The sequence below is a fragment of the Pteropus vampyrus genome, unplaced genomic scaffold (genome assembly GCF_000151845.1).
Source record: "Pteropus vampyrus isolate Shadow unplaced genomic scaffold, Pvam_2.0 Scaffold419, whole genome shotgun sequence".
Lineage (NCBI taxonomy): Eukaryota > Metazoa > Chordata > Mammalia > Chiroptera > Pteropodidae > Pteropus > Pteropus vampyrus.
Genome location: NW_011889200.1, coordinates 1260326 through 1282205, shown reverse-complemented (window position 1 = coordinate 1282205; position 21880 = coordinate 1260326). Strand labels below are relative to the sequence as shown.

Here is a 21880-nt window from a genome sequence, read left to right as displayed (position 1 = left end):
CATTTCTAACAGCTAATCATCTAAAACTTTCTTCATCACTAAGGACGACTAGGTGGATGGGTGAAGAACTCAGATTTTTTTTGCCTTACTGATAGTGGGCCAGGAGTCTCGTTGTTGTTTTTAACCAGCACAGGGGCCCAAGATCACTATATTTCTTTCTTCAAAATACTTCACTGCAGTCTACTATGATGTCTTTCATAGACAAGGATATGATGTCTTTCCTATCCTTTTTAGACATGCTTTTTCTGATACTAATAGTCCTCTGAAGTGAATAATAAAGTATTGTTTTATAAATACCAACCACTGGCAGAAGAAACGTAAGCTGGATTGTATTAATTAGTTACAACTGGCAATATATCTCCCTCTCTGCCTTATTAAATGATGATTTTACCTTTAATCTCAGATAACAATTATTACCTTAAACGTGGCACCTTAAGCAGGAAATATAATGAGTTGTGTCTGATAGGTTTGGAATACATTATTTGCCTTAGAATATGCTGTTCTTACTAATCATTTCCTCTCTCTATTTTTCAGACCATATACAGCCAGTTCATATTAGATGTTAGCCTTTCTTATTTTTGGCCTTTATCTCTTCTGAGCAGTTTTGGCCTCTGGTTTATTAGTGTCAGTAAACTTTCTGAGATCATCTTCATGAACCAAGAAGTCTAAACTGAGTCAATATGATGCCAGGTATCTGAATTGAAAGTGGAAAATGTCAATCAGATGCTTATCTTGCATACTGCAAAACATCTGGTTATATTTGAAAATGCTCATTAGCAAAACATGTGAATTACTGACAGCATTTTTCTCTTCTTACTTATCTGTCTGTTGGAGTGTAAAGACAGTCTTGTTAAGTCACTACATAGAGAAATAAATAGTGTAGTAAGATTAATAAAATTATTTAAAAAATCATTTTCCTCTGGGCTACAGATTCCTCAATAATAAAATGAGAACATTTGATTACATGACCTACATAATCTGTTATTATACTAAAATTCAAGGATATCAGAAATTATGGTTAAGCAGTTCTAATGTTATAAGTAATTATGGAAATATGATCTATTTATAAAAATCAGATTTTACAAGTTAGATTTTTAGGAAAATATCTCTATATAAAGAATGGTATTTTCCATTAAATTAATAACTCAGAAGAATTTATGATGGAGAATTCTGTTGAAGTATTGCATTGTGTATTTAAGATCCAAGAAAGATCTACTTCTATGCCTTATAACCAGGATCATTCACACTGCATCACGTTCTCTTCAAGGTATGTCTCTGATTTGTATATTCAAATTACTCACAATTTACTATCATGAAAAATTAAAGCTTATTTATTTGGCATTAAGTTCAGTGTGAAGTTAAAATTTAAATATTAATAACAATGTCAATGGCCATTATTTAAATAATGCAATCTCAGTGTCACTTAGTTTGATAATTAGCTGGTAAGATCACCAATTTAATGAAATAAACAACAAGAATTTTTTGACAGCTTTCAATTAGTAATTTACAATGAGACAATGTGTAATTTCACATGTATTATGTACTTCAATTATACATTTTGTTATGCAGTACCTGATCATTCACTGCATGATAAAACACACACAAATAATCTCTGACCTCTGAAGCTAATGCCACAGAATATGTAAGCCTGAAATGACCTATAGGGAAAATCAAATCTAAAACTAAATATTATATCAATGATAGTTTATACTAGTAGTTATATTTTTATCTCTGTAATATTGGGGATCTTCAGTAATTTTCAAAGATCATGGTTCGTATTTTAGATGTTATATGCAATGTTTTATATTTGAGAGCTAAATTTTTATGTAGATTTTCCTTGAAATTCATATCCCCCCAATCCCAACTAATGATAGATAGAACTTAGCTTATATTCATTTACTCAGTAATTCAGTGACTATTTATTAAGCAATGACTATATTCAAGATATTTGACATATCTTGAATATAGTCATTGCTTAATAAATATTCTATAAAGAGAGAGTTGATAGTATGCAGTATGTATATTCCTACAACGTTATGTTTAAAAGTCCATATATTTATGTCCTTAAATTTAAATGATGTGTAGAAATCTTGGAAAATTAGACACTTTCTCTTTCTCTGCATTCAATGAATGAGTTATCGTGGTCCTTCTGAGCACAAAAGGAGGAACCAGTTTAGTTTTGTGTATCTGTTTTTGGTATCATGGGTGTTTTGTTAATAAAATCAATATATAAAAATCAATATACCTATTAAAACAGAATTGATTAATCATATTACCAAAAAATTTTCAAATTTATTAATAACAAATATATTAACTTTAAATATGGTTAAATTTATAAAATTGATTAAAGTGCAACTTGACTCTTTCCTGAAATTTTGGGTCTTAGGAAAGACTATTGTCTGTTCCAGATCTAAATCAATATTGTCCTTCCTATACAGAAATCCCAAAGCAACTAAAAAATTTAGCAGCAGTGGTCCAAAAAACTTTCTAAATATTCCCTGAATTTGATTAGTAAAAACTAAAGTGTTCTATGCATCTATAGATGTAACTATATCAGAAACCAGATGTTAAAAAAAAAAAAAAAACATGGATTCTAAAAACATGGATTCTAAGCATTTGATATCAGGATGATAATAGTAGAATATTTGACATGACAATTACTTAGCTTTTTTATCATACTGAAATCCTCACATACACTATAAAGTTATGTTTATTGCTGCATTACCCAGGTAATAATAATATCAGAATATTTACTTTCAAAGATTTATAGGAATTTTTAGAAGTAAATATGATTTGTGAAAGAAACAAACTATTTGGAAACACTTTTTTTTATATTTTGGAAATTGTTTCACTGTTCTAGATAAAATAGCAGGTCTGGGGTAAATTGGAAAATATTACTTAAGTGCTACATTTTTTCAGTTTGATATATACCCGTATACTTAAAACTTTTTTTTGGTCTTGATGTTGAGTTGTACATTTCTTTATGAATGTTAAGACATGGCATGTACTTCTCTGTGTTTTTATTAGTGTTCCTCAGCGGTCTCTTTTGGAACAAGCTCAGAAGCCCATTGAAACCAGACAAAGGAGTTCGCAAAATCTTCAGAATTTCCTAGCAACATCAGGTGAGTAAAAGCACAGTCAAAACTTGGAGATAACGTTTCACAATTTATATTGCAGAAGTCAAGAAAAAATTTCAACAAGAAATTATTCAAAGGCGTCAGGGAGGCCAACTAGGATTAAGACCAGGAGGCCATTTGATTTGGCAATTAGGTGGTCAGTCGTGACCTATGAGAAATGGAAACAAATTTTTCTGAAGTTTCTTCTTTCAATTGAGTAGTAGCCAGGAAAGTATCTAGAGAGGCTGGGTATGTCAACTGTAGTTTCTATAACACGTGTGAAAAATATAGGAAAGAAACTTGGGAGAGGCCTCTCCCATGGGCTAAAATTTATAGGCAATCTTTAGAATATTGAAATATTAAATGAATTAGTGGTGAGCAAGTGTTTTATTTATCAGTTTGTTATTTCACCTCCCGAAATAAAAGATATAAGGTATCTTATAAACATTTCTAAATGTTACAAATTGATGTGTTTACTACATGAAAAATTAATAAAAACAGAAAGTAACTTCACAAATTGTGATATGAATTTCAAATAAGGGTTTTATTATATGATATGCTGTTGAGAAAGTTTAAATTTATTATAGGTTTGTAAAATACTGGATAAACAAAGCCAAAAGTTATGCCTTGGATCATAAAATGTAGTATTATCTACTTTTAAGAAATCTAAGTTAAGCAAGGACAAAATGCCTGAGTCCCTGTAAAAATGTAGCATACAGATTTTATTAAAATGTTAATAATAAGGAGGATATATAGGTGTACTATATAATTAATAATTAATTAATTAGTAAATAATTAGTTGATTAATAATTTTATTTAAATGTTAATAATGTAAAGGATATACAAGTTTAAAATCAGATATCGAAAGATCTGAACTTTAAAACCCCATTCTTATGAGACTCAGTTAATGCCAAAATTATTTTAAATTGTAGTGTCCTTGTGCAGAAATATTATCTTTTGAGAAATAAGATAAGCCTGTGTGAAGAGTAACTTTAGGGATTTTCACTCTAGAATCTTTCTGGTTCACCTAGGGCAATTTCACTAATATTGAGCAAACAACTAAAAATTTAAGGTTTATTCATATTGTCTTTTTTTTTAAATAAGCGAATCTTTGGCCCCAAAGCAGTCATGAACAGTGGTAAGAGGAAGAATGATATGAATAGCATTTGTGTAAATAATAGATAAAGTTCTTTTCAGCTCTGAAATTCTATTATTTTATTGTGTGTACTACATAGACCATTTGAAGTCCTCATGAAATTGCATACTTCATTATGCAGGAAATCAGAGCACCTTACTATAAATTTGCCTCAAAATCTCAAACACTCATCCAAACTTCTTATTTAACCTAATAATGTATCAAGAGACTTGAGAGAAAATGGTTTCCTGCAGAGAGTTAAGAAACTGCAAAAGTAAAACAGTGCTGGAAGTTGCGGACACAAATTATAGGATGTGTTCAGTGTAATATTCTCAAAAAATAGCAATGTATGCAAATATATGATTTCTGGATTTGGAGTGCCTATACTTTGGCTATATACATCAAGGTTGTAAATAAAAGAGGGATAGTACTATTTATCTTTAAAATTCAAGGCACAGAAAAACAATAAACAGAGACCTGTCACCTTAGTGAAGCTTTTTCTAAATACACTCACCCTGATCTACTGATATTTGGCCCTAAATATTCCCACTGGATTTTAATCACGGGTGTTATTTTCTATAACACAAATCTTAATTTCAAAAATCCGTATTTCCTATCCAGATAAATTTGGATTTTAAATGGAAGTATTTACACTATACAATTGATCTGTGCGTTTTGATAGCAACTAGCCACATGTGGGTATTAAAATTAAAACTAAACTAAAAATTAAATAAAATTATAAAGTAAATCTCTCAGGCACACTGGCCATATTTCAAATGCTCAATAGTCATTTGTGATGAGTGGTTACTGTATTGGACAATAAGGATACGAAACACTTCTATTGCTGCAGAAAGTTATATTGCACAGCACCCCTATAGAAAGGTTCTCAGCTTTATAAAAAGGTTGTTTTGTCTCTTTTTAGCTGTTCACTTCTCATCTGTATTGAAATACTTAAGGCTGTATCCTTGAGTGTAAATAAAGTGATTAAGATTGCAGAGTCAACTCTCCTTTTGAGAATTTCATCTAATCTATCATCTTCTAACACACTGTTGAAATCTTTTTCTACTGGTTAGTATGGGAGGCCAGTGGTACCACCCAGCCCTTCCTATTCTTGATCTTTTTTTTTCAATAGAAGTATTGGTCTACCAGTATCACTGTGTACCTTCTTACACAGATAGAAGTACTTAGCAGGTGTACCCTTAATATTGAAAACAGAAAAAATCATGTAGTTCTACGGACAGCATAAACCTGAAAACAGAATCTAGGATCCTGGCCCCATGAGAATTTATCAGGTAATATTTTCTGACTGGAAAGAGTCTACAAAAAAAAATACCAAGGGATATGAAGGCAATGGCTCTGATCATCACAGTTACTAATATCTATCTTTTCGGCATTCCGTAGAATCTTCCGAGGAAGAGAGTCCCGTGATTGGGAGGAGGTCCCAGTCATCACCACCATATTCTACTATTGATCAGAATTTGCTGCTTGATGTTCATGTAGGTTTCCACCCTAACTCCTAATATATTTATGTCTGCTCTTTTTCATTTTCAATTTCATTTGATTTACGTATTTTTATCTTTCCTTGAGGGAAAGGTTAAAGTGTTTAATTTTTAAATTAATCTTTTTATAGGTAGATTTCAATGGCTATGTGATTATGCAGAATATGAAATCTAAAAATTAAATTTGCAATAAAAAACATTTCATTGATCATAAAATATTTTACTTTTACATTCTTGTGTCAGAACACAAGAGAGGAGTAATAAAAAGCTACTTGTAGAAGATAATCTCAAATTAAGGAGTAGAATCTAGATGCTCCATTTTTGTCTAATATAATTTCTTGGATGATGAGGCAATGCATAAAAATAAAAAAAATTAATTAAAAATAAAATACCCTCTAACTGCATGAATAAAAGTCTTCAAATTATTTTTGTAGTGTGCTTTTAGATTATTTTATTTTACTTTTGTAATTACCCCTACCCTACCATATACACATCCCTTTCAGTTTGCCTAAGGGTTGCTTACATGACACATAGCATATTTGAAGGTGAATTTATATTAATATGCTTTTTATAAGTATGCGAGTTACTTTAAAACAACCTACGTTATATAAAACAACCTATGTTGTGTAAAGCTAAGAAATTTCCACATCGATTTTAAGAGCTATATATTAATCCCAGTGTCAGAGGCTAAAAGGAAAGGAAAAAGTGACTATATTTCTATAGAGCATCAAATCATCTGTTCTACTCTCCAGCACCAAAACCAAATGTTTATTCCTCAGAAAACAAGTAGGAGTAATAAAAAAAAAAGTGAGTAAATTTTTTCCCTTGTGATCCATAAAGGCCATGAATGATCACAGCCTGAGGATTGGGTTTTTCCATCTCATCCTCACAAAAATGTTGGCTTTATCAACTGAGAGAGCATCTTCATTTCAATTGAAAATATATTTTAAAATATCGTCAGCTTGGAAACTTCCAATCTAGAAGAAAATAAAAGGCTACTAGAGATAACATTAATCTTTCTCATGCACACAGGTTCCAGATGGATTTAAAGTAGGAAAAATATCACCCCCTGTTTACTTGACAAATGAATGGGTAGGCTACAATGCACTCTCTGAAATCTTCCGGAATGATTGGTTAACTCCTGCACCTGTCATTCATCCACCTGAAGAAAATGATGATTATGTTAAAGTCTATGATGCTGGTGCTGTTACTGATGGTGATGATGATGATTCTAATGATGCATATGAAGATACCTACTACCATGACAATGGCAATGATGTCTTGGATATTCAGGTTGTTCAGGCTAATGATGTTGGTAAAGACCATGATGATGATGGCAATGATGAAGCTGTTGATGACAAAGACAGTAATCATGATGATGCTTCTAGCTGGCCAAGGTTGGTTTTTCTGGGTTACTTGCACTATTCATGTTTTATAACTTTAAAACTATTTGCATCTTTGGTTTACTTTAAAAATTTATTACTAAGAGGGTGAATGAATTGTACTTGCAGATTGGTAAATGTTTAACTTTCAATAATAGATTTAAAATTATTTTAATGCAAAACAATTTTGCATTTTCATGTACTGTGCTTTATTAGCATTCAAGTATTTGTTAGGTTCTTTAGCAGAAATTGCCTGGATGTTTCTTTTTTTATTAAAAAAATATTGAGGTGACATTGATTAACAAAGTCAAATAAGTTTCAAATGTACAATTCACATATATATTGCATTGTGTGTTCACCACTCAAAGTTAGATATCTTTTCGTCACCAAATATTTGACCCCTTTTATGCCTATCTACCTCCCTTCTCCCCTCCTTCCCTCTGGTAATCACTAATCCACTGTTCATGTCCTGTTTGTTTGTCATGCTTATTTTTTGCTTTCAGTTTTATATCCCACATATGAGGAAAATCATATGGTTTTCAATCTTTTCTGTTTGACTTATTCCCCTTAGCGTGATTATCTCAAGATATATTCATATTGTCTCAAATGACAGTATTCCATCTTTTCTTATGGCTGAGTAATATTCCATTGTATGTATATAGCATATCTTCTTTCTCTTAACATTAATACTGCTGAATCATCCTACCCTGTAAAACGACAATGAGTATGAGAAATAGGGTGACAAATTTAGTAGTGTGCTACTTAAAAACTGTAAGAGGAAGCCCTAGTATTTGTGAGCAAAATCTCTAAATTTGCTAGAAAAAAATGACCTCAAACTTGACTTTCACTTGATATCTTTAAGCTGCAACTTACTAACATGGAGTTATTTTGGAATTTGGAATTCTGAAAGCTGCTGTAACTAAATTCAGTACTCATTTGAATTTATCTTCTTATAGAGTAGCTGCCCAAAATGATTATACTTAGTGAAGTAGTGTTTTTGACATGCCATCAATTGTTTGCTATACACACACACATATACACACATACACACACATACGCATATATATAGTGATGTATGATATGTATATATATATATATATATATATATATATATATATATATATATATATATATATGTGTGTGTCTGTGTGTGTGTGTGTATGTAGTTCCTTGCTTCTGCTCTAAACAGCCCGTGTGTTCATATTTACATATGGTTATGGTTTGTATTTAAACTGCTTTCAAAGATTAGTTACTATAACATATTTTTACATTTTTAGAAAAATAATTAACGGTGGGAGAATTGTTTGCTTTATAATGTCAAAATCCATATATTGTTTTGTTAATATTTAAATGATATTGGGAAGATATACATGACGGAATACGGACCATTTAACATTTTTTTTTTATTTTTTGCCAACTAAAAAGTCTACTAGGAATTCCGTTGCCAAATTATAATAAGTATATGTTTATAATGTCTCTTATGCAAAAGATCACTGAGACATTTGATAAACTTCATGTTCTTAGCAGCTAATAAAATTACTGTCTTAGCTTAATGAGATCTGTTTTACTGAACTTCCTGGTGGTAGTAGAACAATCAATGGGATACTGTAGCAAAACAATCATTGCACTTGTTAGAAAATCAAAGCACATGCTAACAGCATACATTAGATATATTGTAAGAAGAACTATTCAAATATGTTGTGATTGAGCCAAGAATAGGAGCTTGATCATTCATGTGGCTGTGAAGTTGCTAATGCATGAAATGTTTTATTATTTAAGAAAAAAAAATATTCTTGCTACCAACCTGTGTTCCTAATAAAGGATTCAAGTTCTCTTCCATCTTCCATTCAAATACAGTCAGAGAATTGATGGTGGCTATGGTGTTAATTCAACATTTAATATTGAAAGGACATAGTGGCATTTTTCTTGTATCATACCAGTGATGTTCACATAGAGCAAACATGTGCATAGAGATAGTATATATGTATAAGGCACATCCTAATTCTGTTTAATTTGCTGGCTTTCAAATGTGATTTTATTGCATGGCTCTCAACCAGTCATTAACTGGATCTTGTTATCAGGCCACACTATTGCAAAGGAGGAAGCTGGAAGCAAAATGTTAGATGTGGAAGTGATGAAGGAGAAGAAACCTGCAGCAGCAATGGAAGCCAGAGAGCCAGGAGAAGCCATGGAGGATATGCAGCCAGCGGTGGCAATACTGCTATTGGAGACTATGAAGGACATAAAGCCAATATAGAAAGCAGAAGAAGAGGCAAGGCAGGTAGAAGAGTCAGTGGAACCAATGAAGAGAGTGAAGCCCTTGAACTCAATGAAGGAGAAAATTGCTCAGAGAGAGATGGTCCAGGATTGGAGATACCAGCATCCCAGGACTTTGAACATCAACATGAGGTAATGCACCCTTTGAAAAGGAGAATGAATTCCGCTTCTTGTGAATGTGTTTCTTCATGTGATATGTCATGTTTCCAACCATCCTACATATATTTTAAATTTTTATCCCAAAGTTTTAAACATTTTTATGTATAGCTGTAGATAGATCTTTACTTCTAATTTGGATGGTTCCTATTTACTTTGAGGGACAAAAACATCTTTGTTTGCCTTTATTATTCAAATCACATGTTTGGGATAGTGTCTCTTAACACAAATATATTGTTTCTAAGAAATTTTTATTGTGTTAACATATACATAACATAATATTTTTCCATTTTTAGGTGTACAATTCAATGGATAAGTACATTCACAATTTTGTACAACCATTACTACTATTTATTTTTAGAACATTTTTAGGGTCCCAAACAATTAAGCAATTAACTCTCTGTGATCTCTCCCCCCAATACCTAGTAACCTCTATTCTATTTTTTTTTCTGGGCACCCTATATAAACAGAATCATACAGTATTTGTCCTTTTCTATCTGGCTTATTTCACTTAGCATAATATTTTCAAAATTCATCCATGTTGTAGCATGTGTCAGAATTTCCTTCTATTTTAAGACTGAGTAATATTCCATTGTATGAATACATCACATTTTGTTTATCCATTCATTTGATCATGGACACGGGTTATTTTCACCTTTTTACTGTCATGGATAATGCTGCTGTGAACATTGGTATACGAGTATCTGTTGTTGGAGTTCCTGTTTTGAATTCTTTGGGCTATATATCTAGCAGTAGAATTGGTAGATGTGGAATTGCTGGAGTAGAATTGCTAGATTCTATTTTAATTTTTAAAAGGAACTGTTAACACATACAATTAAAACCTAAGTAAAAAACTGTGTCTAGATAATGATTTTGTCATTCACAAAAGGTTTACTGACTTTATAAATCAGTATTTAAATACTCAAATAGCTTCACAGATGCTAGATCAATAGGAATTATCACAGAGAAGATTTTTTAGAACACTAATGCTTGATAAATGGGGAGTACTTAGATATCTGCAAACATAGATAAGATTTCAGACAGGAAAGGATCATGCCAATCTACTTTCTCATCCTGTCATCCTATTATACAAACTGACTTAGAAGGTGCCATGCTCTTTCATGAATTAGGGCCCTTGTGTAAGCTGTTTACTCTGTCAGTAAGGCTGCCCGCTTACCTGTTCTCTGCTTGGTGAACTAGTCATCCTTCATGATCCAACTCATATATCACCTTTGACTTTCTCAGACAGAATTATACACCCCTTCCTCTGTGCTTGCAATAATCTTGCCCATAGTTTCATTTTAGTGCTTATGACATTGAAATTTGTTTTTTTTTTTTACTTGCTTTTCTGTCATGCTAGATTGTAAACTCTTAAAATGCAGGGACAACATTTAATCCATTCTTGATTAAGTTTTCTTACCCACTCACCCAACCCCCATGTCCAGCCTAGGGCTTGGTCTATGATAGGCACACAATAATTATGGAAGAAATCAATGAAGGAAGAAAACAAAAAAAAAAAGGAAGGAAGGAAACTCTCTAGATGGATTCCAATGGAAAAACAGTATCAGTGGAAAAATATGTCTGTCTCTGTCTGTCTATCTACCTGTACCTACCTACCTTCCTATCTTAAAGACATTAAAACAGTTCTCACAGAATCCCTGGATATCTCCAGTTATCTTAAGGAATGTTTTTGACATTTACAGAGTGAATGGATCTTCCTTTCTTTTTTAATTTAAAAAGGTCATGTTTGCCATACAACACTTTTGTGGTTGGAAAAGTCATAAAAACAAGTCTTTAAAAGAGTAGCACAACTCTCTCAATGCCAAGAATCCCTGTTTAAATGCACAAAAATGCTTATCAACAGACAGGCTTACCAAAAACAGTTGTTATGTTTTTCCATAGGATATAGCACATTCCACACAAAATCTGTCACATTTTGTGGCTTTTATCCTTGAGTTTCTTCTCCATAAGTTAATGGAAGCTGGCTACATTCTTAGAGAAGTATGTTCACACTCTTTGAGTTTCTATTGGTTGATTTTCATTCATTAGCTTTGCCATTTCAAAAGTGGAACTGATTCCCCCACATTGGTGCTTTTAATTTTTTCAAATGGTTGTTGGGTATAGTACAGCTGAATATAAGCTTTGGAATCAGTTTGACTTCAAACTCTGATCCCCTTACTTATCTCTATGACCTTGAATGTATTATTTAACTTTGATAAGCTTTAGTTTTTGTTTCGTTTTTTTTGTTTTGTTTTGTTTTGTTTTTAATAAATGAAGTGGAGATAATTATTTCGAGGTTGTTGTAAGGATTCACAATTATTTGTAAATAAGATACCTAGCAGAGTAAAAATCCCACAAATTTTTGGTCCCAAAATTGTATAGCTAAAGACATCAAGCTCCTTGAATTTCTCCTCAGACATCAATTGTCTCAGTATAGGTTATTTCTCTCTCTTCTGATAACATTGCTGGGTTCATCTGGTAAATGTGGATTTTATAAGGATGCAGAATTATAGATGTTACAAATTTTGCATTCTATTTTTCAAATGACCATTGGGCATATTATATTTCTCTCACTGTTAATCTAATAAGTAAAAATCAATTTTCTACCTTTTAGGAGCCGGTTGGTAGAAGTGAGGCTTCAAATGCACCCGCAGCACATAATGATGGGAATGACAGTATTAACATATCAGAAGCATCAACAGAATCAGGTTTTTCTGCCAGCCACACTTCTCCTTCCAACGTTTCTGGGAGGGCTACAAATGCTGACTTTGCCAGTGCCATCTGTAAGTGTGTTTAATATAATCTCAAAATGCTGCAATTTGTTCACATATTAAATCCAGCGTTTGACCACTGGTTCATGAGCTGAAAAGAATCAAATCATTCTGATATTCAGTTGCCATAAATCCAGATGATGTATGTTTTAAGAATCTACTCTTCACTGAGTCTTAATGGCACCTAAATTTGAACTACAATTTAAGAAATTGAGTTCCTCGTCTGCATATTTTTTGCAATCTAATCATAGTAACTCAAAATACATTCATATTCAGAAATGAATTTTAACCATCATGATTTTTGTTATCTGATGATTTAGGAGTTACAGAAATGATACCTCCAGTAAAAAATAAAATACAATAAAGGAAAAGAAACTTTTCTAGGCTGCGGCTCATTTGTGGAAACACTCAAGCTCATATGTTGCATACACTAGTAATTTCTCTAAATATCTTCCTCTTCTTCACAGTATATGCGGGATTAGTGGAAGTAACTGAGAAATCACCTAAAAAGTCCTCTGAAGTCAACGTTAACCCACTATATGTCTCTCCTGTATGTAAAAAACCACTAATCCACATGTATGAAAAGGAATTCGCTTCTGAGATATGCTGTGGTTCTTTGTGGGGTGAGTTTGGTTTCTTAAAACTGAGTTGTTCTTTTAAATAACATATTTATTTTATCTACATGGAAAAGTTGTGAAAAATCATAGATATGAAACATTTGTTTGCTATTACCAAATCATTACTAAGCAAATAAAAACAATGTATTTACTTGTATAGTAGTTAATTTGATCCTTTTTGATTATTTATTTTCACTGAATGAAGTTTGATGTTTGAATTGGTGATTTCTCCCGTTTTTATTCTATTTTTCTTTTTAACATGAATAAACAGGACTAGAATATAAAATTGGACTAGGTTAAGATTTTTTGAAAATTTGAGCTTAGTATTTTTAATTTAAGGAAATGTATATCGCATAATACCTAATGAGATATTACAAGAAAGATTTCTAGATGTTCTTGTTTTAAAATAATCTTGAAGATTTGTAGAGAAATTTTCTTCTATAATGTCTTAACTTGGATAGACTTTTAAAATAATTTGTTTCAGATATAACCATATTGGCCATGCTGAGGTAACATTTTACCTCAAGTCAGTCTGTGTCATAAATGAAACAGAATAAATGAACACAAGGAGGGGAGAAATTCAAAGTAAATGCCAACCTCTGACTTGCAATTTCATAGATTTTACTTAATGTATAATTTAACAAGGGACAGAATTGCAAATTAAAAATAGAGTAGTGTAAGAACACCTTTCTGTTTACTAGATGGGATGCTTCCTGATTTGTGAATCTTTGAGTAAAGTCAATTAAATCTTTAAAAAATATAACAATGTACCAGACATTATAGTTATACAGATTAAACAATTTGGGGAAAAAACACGTCATCCTCAAAGTTCTCCTAATGTAATGTGTCAGATTACAAGAAAGCCAAGTTTAATTCATTATCATATCAGTCTGGCAGCTACCCAGTTTATGTCCAGTAACTCATTTTTATAATTTATGAAAAATTCTTTAAAAAATAAAAGATTACAGTCAAAATTGCACTTTCTTCTTCCTCTCTGCTTCCCCTGTGGGAGGAAGATGCAGTTCTTAAACCTGCCCCTGGCCCTTACTTAGGGAACTGGTAAAGGACACAATGGGCAAATGAAGGCAGAGACTCTTGCCTTTACTCCTTATACCCTTGGAGCACAAACAGTCTCCAAGTAGAAGACACTGAAGTACTCTTTCTTACATGACTTTGCTGATTTTCTCCTGTGTCTTAGGATATGGGGGGAAATTCCCACAGTGGCTTGAAGTGTATTCTAACTTTAGTTGGATCTTTCATTTCAGTCCTGTCATTCAGTACTATCAAATATAAGCACTGTCTCTTAAAACAGTGCTTATATTTGAGTGAATAGAGCCAGCAAACAAATAACAGAGTGTAGAAATGTAAATGCATAAAAGTAGGAATTAATTTTATAAGCATTTAGCAATGCAAGTTTTTAAATATATGCATGAACACAGAATCAATTTTAAATCAGTTTACATATAATTATTTTTAAAGCATTAAACCCTCTAGTTATAGTTAGGAATGAGAAATCAACTGAATTGAAGTCTTTGTATATGCTAGACATCCTCAATGTTTAATGGTAACTTTCAAAAAGGTTGATTTATTTTTTATAAAGTTTGGGATACTACTAAATTGTGCTGATATATACATAAAGTTCTATTTATGATATGGCACACAAGACACCAGCCAGTAGAATATTGTCAGGAGGTTACTATCTTCTACATTTTTTATGTATTTCAATAAAATTTGTTCTGTTGGTAGAGATTCCATTGTTATACAGAATGAGGTTACTGTTAGCCTAAAGTAAGTCACTTTTACATAAATCAGAACACTGGTATAGCAAAAATACTAATATAAATTCAATTATAAAAAATATAACCTGAGCTAATATAGCACTTTTCTTTTTATATATGAACAGGAGTGAATTTGCTGTTGGGAACTCGATCTAATCTATATCTGATGGACAGAAGCGGAAAGGCAGATATTACTAAACTTATAAAGCGAAGACCATTCCGTCAGATTCAAGTTGTAGAGCCACTCAATTTGCTGATTACCATTTCCGGTTTGTTTAAGAACTAAAATTAGCTGAGTAATTATGCAGATTAATTAGGTTGCAAACTGGGCTAAGGACATTATCAGGTGAAAATGTTCATAGGAAATCACTTTAAATATAACATTTAATTGGGACACCAGACTTTCCAACTTGTATTTTCTTATCTATTTATAATTTAAACTAACTTCTGACTCTCCATTGGTATCTGGATATTTGATCGTAATACACCTAACCTAGGTCAATGATAAGAAAAACCATGCCATCTGCATTCTTTCAGGTTTTTTTTGAGTAGTCACCTATTACTTCACAACTCAAATTACACACACCTGTGTACACACTACCATGCTAACATTTACCATATTTCTTTCTTGTGATATATTTGAAGCAATAAAGAATTAAGTGAATAATAAGTGTATAAAAATGAGACTGTGTTGCCCTGGCACAACCTTATCACAAGGACCTACAGATGGGATTAGTAACAAGAATGGATCACCGTAAGGCCTCTCCAGTCTTTCCATATAGTAGTTGAATTTCTTAGCTTTCATCAGTCAGAACCTGAACCTTTGAATATGAGAGAGCAAGTAAATGGATGTTAGTAATGACAATGATTGCTGAACAGTACTTGGTATCAGGGAAACACTAGCATTAAAGCTGACTATAAGTAAAAGATGACTGATAAAAGGATAGAAAAAGTAAAAAAAAATGGATTGAATGTAGAATAAAATGACGCTAATCACAGTCATCTATATATGTTTACATACATGTCTGTCTATACCTAATAGCCATATTGCACATTAATTAATGATTATGTATATTCATGAATTTGATTAACTTCCTTTGTTTTAATTAGAGGAGAAAAATCCTCTATAGATATGCTAAAACTTCATGATTTTTTATCATGTTTTATGGTCATTTGTTTATCATTGCTTGAGGTACACGGAAGCAATATTTAGCTTTTGAAAATATCTGGTTGGCTGGATAACAGATTTCTTTGCTTTTTATCCAGCTTTCTTTAACCAAAATGTGCCCATTTTAATACTTAAGTTTCTCTCAAATTTGGATTATTTTTTTCATCAAATAGTACTGAGAACATCAGTGCAGAAAGAAGCCTAATTATTTAGAGCACAAATTTATTTACCATTTAAGAATAGAATGGCAATAGATATAGATATATGAATTCTAATGCTGCTTCAAAAATTTTCATGTAAAATATATTTAAGATTTATCACATAAGTAAGAAACATAAATCTTGGATTTCGTGGGCATAGAAATCTTGTAATCATAAACCCTAAAAATGAATATAAGTCACTATATAGAAAAAGAAATGTGTATTGTTAAAGTTCTGATTTTCCTGAAGGAATTGTACATATTTGCTGAGATTTACAATTAGAAATTTAACATTAAAAATAAATTTGGTTGAATAGGTTAGGGAAAATGACGTAGATGATAGAGGCTTTCTTCATCCTTGTTGTGACAGAAACACAGAGCAAACAGCAAGCAAAGCCTCCTGGGATCTAGATGAACAGAAGCACTAAAACTAGGGAGAGAAATAAGAAATCACCCTTCAATGGTTGAAAGTAAGAGGGGGCGAAGACACGAGGCCGCCTGGTCTCCAGCGGCTGAATAGGACAGAGGCTGTGGCAGCTGCAGCCAGCAGCTGCAGACACCTCTTAAAGGTGCCGTGTCTGCAAGTGGACTTTCTCGGTGACGGACTTGCTAGCTCTGAGTACCAGCGCCAAGTTGGCTGCTCTGGGTGGGGCACCAAGGACTTAGAGAGGGACGCTGAGTTGTCGGAGCAAGGGCTGGAGATGAGGCTCTCTCCCAGACATAAGTGCTGGTGGTATCTGTTGTTCCTCTATTGAGTCCTCCCCACTCCCAGCGTACAGACTCAGTGCCACTATAGCTGAGACATCTTCAAACTCGATAACAGAGATCACTCCAGCCAGAGGATTCCCTGAAACTCCACCTCCCCCAACTTGCAGCCCCACCCAAGTCACATCCAGGTGGGTCCTTGGAGAGTCAGGCGCTCCTTGCTGAGTAGCGCCAAGACTCACACTAGTGGCAGTTGGCCTCAGTTTCTGATGTGGTTTCTTGAGGCAACTATAAGCACAACATCTGTGGATTGCTTGCTGAATCTTAACAGGTGGCCCTGGAGGGGTACAGGCTGGGGCTAAACTTGGCCTGGAGCTGAGCCCCTCTCAGGACTGTACCACTAGACACCTACTCCACAAAGCCACACTAATAAGACCAAGAAACCTAAGAGCTTTGCTGAGTATATAGAAACAGACACAGAAAGGCAGCCAAAATAGAAAGATAAAGAAGCAGAAACCATATGAGAACAGAACAGAGATCCAAGAATAATGGAGTCAAGCAATCTAACAGATGCAGAGTGCAAAACACTGGTTATAAAGATGTTCAGTGAACTTAGGGGAAGAGTAGATGAACTCAGTGAGAACTTTAACAAAGAGATAAAAACCATAAAAAATGAACATGGAAATTATAAAAAGGAACTAGTCAGAAATGAAGAACTCATCTGAGATGAAGAGTATATTAGAGGGAATCAAAAGAGTAGTTGAAGAGGATCAAACCACCAATATAGGGGATGGGGAAGCCAATGACACTTAATCAGAATGGCAAAGAAAGAATCCAAGACTATAATAATAATTTAAGGAGCCTAAGAGACACAATTAACTGTAAAAATACCTGTATCATAGAGTACCTGAAGGAAAATAAGAAATAAGAAATAGGTCTCTAATCACTATGCTGTACAACTGAAACTAATATACTATTGTATGCCAACTATAATTGAGAACAACTAATTGAATTGTGCAATGTAAATAAGATCAACTAATTGTCTATTATATTTCAATGAAGCCGGGGAAAAAAAGTTATTTAAAAAATAAACCATTAACTGAAAGAAAAAAAATAAATTGGGTTGAGAAAAAATTATTAAACTCTTCAATTATTTTGTAAATATGCTGAAATGAAAGAGCACAGAGAGATCCATCCCAGTGTCCCTGAATTCCTAATAGTCAATATATTAGTCATTATATTAGTCATACATACACACTACTAGGGACAGCTTCTGGATCTCTGAATCCTAGAAGGGTCATAACTTAGATAAAAGCCAAGGTCCAAATGAATGAATGTTAATTCTGTTGCCTGCTCAGTGGAAGTCTTTAAGCTGTCCCAAAGAAGTATTTTCTATTCATTTCAGACAGTTGCATAGGTAGCTGGGACACTTTGTCTTCTTTAAGTGAGAAACTTTGCCATCACATTTCCAAACTCTAAAGAGAAGACTCTGATGCTGTGCAGTTTTTTAAGATTGCTTTTTACTTTAATGAAAACATTTGGTTAAAGTGGCAAAATACCTTTACTCTTTTGTTCTTCTAATATGTGAAAAAAATAGAGTGACTTGAAACAGTATATCTTATCTATCAGGACGTAAGAACAGACTTCGGATGTATCATTTGACCTGGCTGAAGAACAAGATTTTGAATGATGATCCAGAAAGTAAAAGAAGACAAGAGAAAATGCTAAAGACAGAGGAAGCCTGCAAAGCTATTGATAAGTTGACAGGCTGTGAACACTTCAGTGTTCGTAAGTCACATTTCATATTTACTATACGTATACACATTTTTCTTCCCTTCATTTGATGATGTACATTGTTGTGAAAGGCAAAGTAGACAAAGGAAAAGATTGTAACTTCATATAAAAATGAGTGAATTTCATTGAGATAGATTCCAGGTCCTTTGTGCCACGATTTTGGCTGTTATTGAGAAAAAATATCGATTAGCTGAAATACTGATCGAAGTTAAATTTGGTTTATTTTCTCACCTTTCTTTCCTCCCCAGTCACTCTAATTAGTTCAGATGAACTGATATTTTATTCCTGTCTCTATAAAATTCTATAAATGTTCTTGATATATCTTCAATAACCTGAATGATGATTCATATGACATTATCTTTCCTTGAAACAGCAATAAAACAGAATCACATAATAATTCCTTTTATTGCTAATTGGAAATAATTCCTTTTATTGCTAATTGGAGTCAAAAGGAAAAATTTTCTATGGTCTGCTGGATCTCGCTCTCACTGTTGAGATTTAAGAATATAATTACTAAATATATCTTGTCTGATTAGAGTGTTTTCATATCCCCTGTCTCTTCACAATCATCCACTATGAAATGGAGTTACAACTCCAGGGTCTCAGAATCCTGTACTCATCCATAAACAACAGGGAAGTAATGTTATCCCATTCTGTTCTGTTTTTGAAGAAAATCCCCTCTACTCTCAGCCTTCATTTTCTTCTTTCCTCTTCACTAGTTTCCCTTCAGGCAGAATTAGTGATATAGGTAAGAGATAGCTAGAATCACTTCATATGAGTTGCATCAGGATATTTCTATCCTGACCATTTCTGTTCTGCATATAAAGAGACTTTCCCAGGATAAGTTTCCATATGTGTGTACATATGTACACATGTATCACTGAAGAAAGAAATGAATACCCAAATTAGGCATTAAATACACTACTAGTTTTATGTATCACTACTTTTTCTTCAAATAATATTATGTAAATTTGGTAGCCAGAGGTGAATGATATCACCAGATGTTAACCCAAAAGTTTATATAGCAGAAATGTTTCCTACCAACTTGTAAAAATTTTAGTTCAATAAGAAAGAGTTTACAAAGATGACCATCTTGCAGATTCTGCTCTTGGTAGGCGGGATGACTAGCTAAGTCTAGTTTTCCTGGCTGATCCCATTCCAACCCATCTCAGCTCTCAAAACAAATAAAAATATTTGTCCTACTGACATGTGGAAAAGTAGAATTCCTTTGCTCATTTGAGGTTTATTAATCATGTTTCTTTGATCATCTTAGGAATAGTGCAAAAGACAAAGAAAGTGTAAGCCTGATGTGTGTGTGTGTGAATGAGAGAGAGAGAGAAAGAGAGAGAGAGAACTTATATATCGATTTCACTAAGAATAAATCTAGCAGGTAGGACACTACATATTCCATAAGAGCAGAAATTTTATCTGAGGAAAAGCATATACATTTTTATACATGTTTTCTCTGTAAAACTCTATTGAAATAATTTACATACCATAAAACGCACTCATTTTAAAGTAAACGATTTAATGGTTTTCAGTATGTTTATAGAGTTGTGTAACCATCACCCTGACCTTATTTTCATTAGCCCCCAAAGAATCCCCATTGCATTAGCAATCACTCCATATTCAATCTCTTTTTCAATCACATCTTTTTCAGTCCCCTCATAATCATAGATAATGTCAAGCAATATGGGTATTAGCACCAACTCAATGCTAACAGATGTCCCCACTTTGGGGTGTGGTGAAGGAAGAAACTTTTCAGTGCAAATGATCCTATTGTGACAAAACATGGCTGTGAGAACAGCACAGCTGTGTAACAGCTCAATTATGAAGCAGCAGGGCTGTGAAACGGCATGGCTGTGAGGCGGCCCTGGGTCAATACCCCTCTCAGGCTAGACAGCTCTGCTCTGCTCTGGTCTGTTCCACCTGCTCCAGTCTGGTGCACTCCACTCTGCCCTGTGCTGGTCTGTTCCACTCTGCTGTGGCCAGATGTCTTTGGCGTTTCAGCTCCAGCAGAGAAACACAGGATTTAGTCTTTGGTAGAAAGGGATAGTATGCTCTCCGGACCAGAGGGGAGCTGACCTATATAGGACTATATAGGAAGAAGTCTCTGCCTTGGGTCCCTGATTGGTCTATCTTCATGCAAATGAGTATTCCAAATCCTTGCGGTTTGGTCCAAAAGGAACTGTTTTTATTAGTCAGAATGGAGCTGCTCTGATTTTTTGATGGAGGTGCTAATGATTAGATAGCTGGGAAACTCCGAATGGACATCAAGTCTCAGTCTTATTAGTTGAAATACGATTTCAATAACTCCTTTATAAGGGCTGGCTCAGCAGGCAGGAAGTCAGTGCAGGCAGGCAGTTCAGTTCAGGCTTCTCCCTGAAGTGTGGTTTGCATGAAAGGCCCCTGCTTAGAAACAACTGCTAGGTTTTGCTTTTAAATTTGAGTCCATTTAGTCACCAGGAGCTCTTCTTGGTAGGTATCTTCTTTCTCAGGGTCAACAGGAACCACTGATCTACTTTCTTTTGCTATAGATTTAACTCTTCTGGACTATTTATTTAAATTAAATCTTGCATTATGTGATCTTTTGTGACAGGCCTCTGTCACTTAATATTTTTAAGGTTCATCCATTCCGTACCCTATGCAACAAGTATCAGTACTTCCTTTTTATTGTTGAATAGTTTTGCACTTTATGGATTTATCACCTTGCATTTATCCAGTGTTTTATGTGTTCATTGTTTATACATTGGCACTCCACTGTTTTGTCTGTTAGGAACAATGCTTGTAAAAATGTATTAATACATGTCTTTGTACATGGGAATGTATGTTTTTTTGTTTGTTTGTTTCTTTGTTTGTTTTTTATCTTGGATAGTTTTTCCAGACAATTTTTTTTAAAGTGGCTGCACCATTTTACATTGCCATAAGTATAAAGGCTCCATTTTCTTTTCATCTTTATTAACACTTGCAGATTCTACCATTCAAGTGGGTGTAATGTTGCATCTCATTGTAGTTTTGATTTGCATTTCCCTGATGACTCAATGTTGTTGAGCATCTTTTTAAGTGTCTACTGACTATTTATATATTTTCTTTTGGTTGTCTTTTTGTTGTTGAGTTGTAAGCAATCTTTTTTATTTTCTGGATACTAGACCCTTATCAGATATGTGATTTGCAAATATTTTCTCCTATTTCATAGCTTATCTTTTCACTTTCTCAATAGTGTCCTTTCATGCATGGAAGTTTCAATTTTGTTGAAATCCAATTTATCTACTTTTTTTTTTTT

General features: G+C 33.3%; 1 protein-coding gene across 1 annotated transcript in view; it reads left to right on the top strand.

Annotated features, from left to right (window-relative positions):
- Positions 1-21880, top strand: part of NRK (Nik related kinase) — a 153915-nt gene that overhangs the window by 120930 nt on the left and 11105 nt on the right. Inside the window, exons 15-24 of the mRNA XM_011380995.1 lie at positions 1200-1267; positions 3028-3122; positions 5653-5747; positions 6783-7147; positions 9214-9541; positions 12180-12348; positions 12804-12959; positions 14857-15000; positions 18433-18591; positions 19934-19987. Of these exons, the coding sequence (XP_011379297.1) occupies positions 1200-1267; positions 3028-3122; positions 5653-5747; positions 6783-7147; positions 9214-9541; positions 12180-12348; positions 12804-12959; positions 14857-15000; positions 18433-18591; positions 19934-19987 (1633 nt within the window). The remainder of the gene's footprint in view (positions 1-1199; positions 1268-3027; positions 3123-5652; positions 5748-6782; positions 7148-9213; positions 9542-12179; positions 12349-12803; positions 12960-14856; positions 15001-18432; positions 18592-19933; positions 19988-21880) is intronic.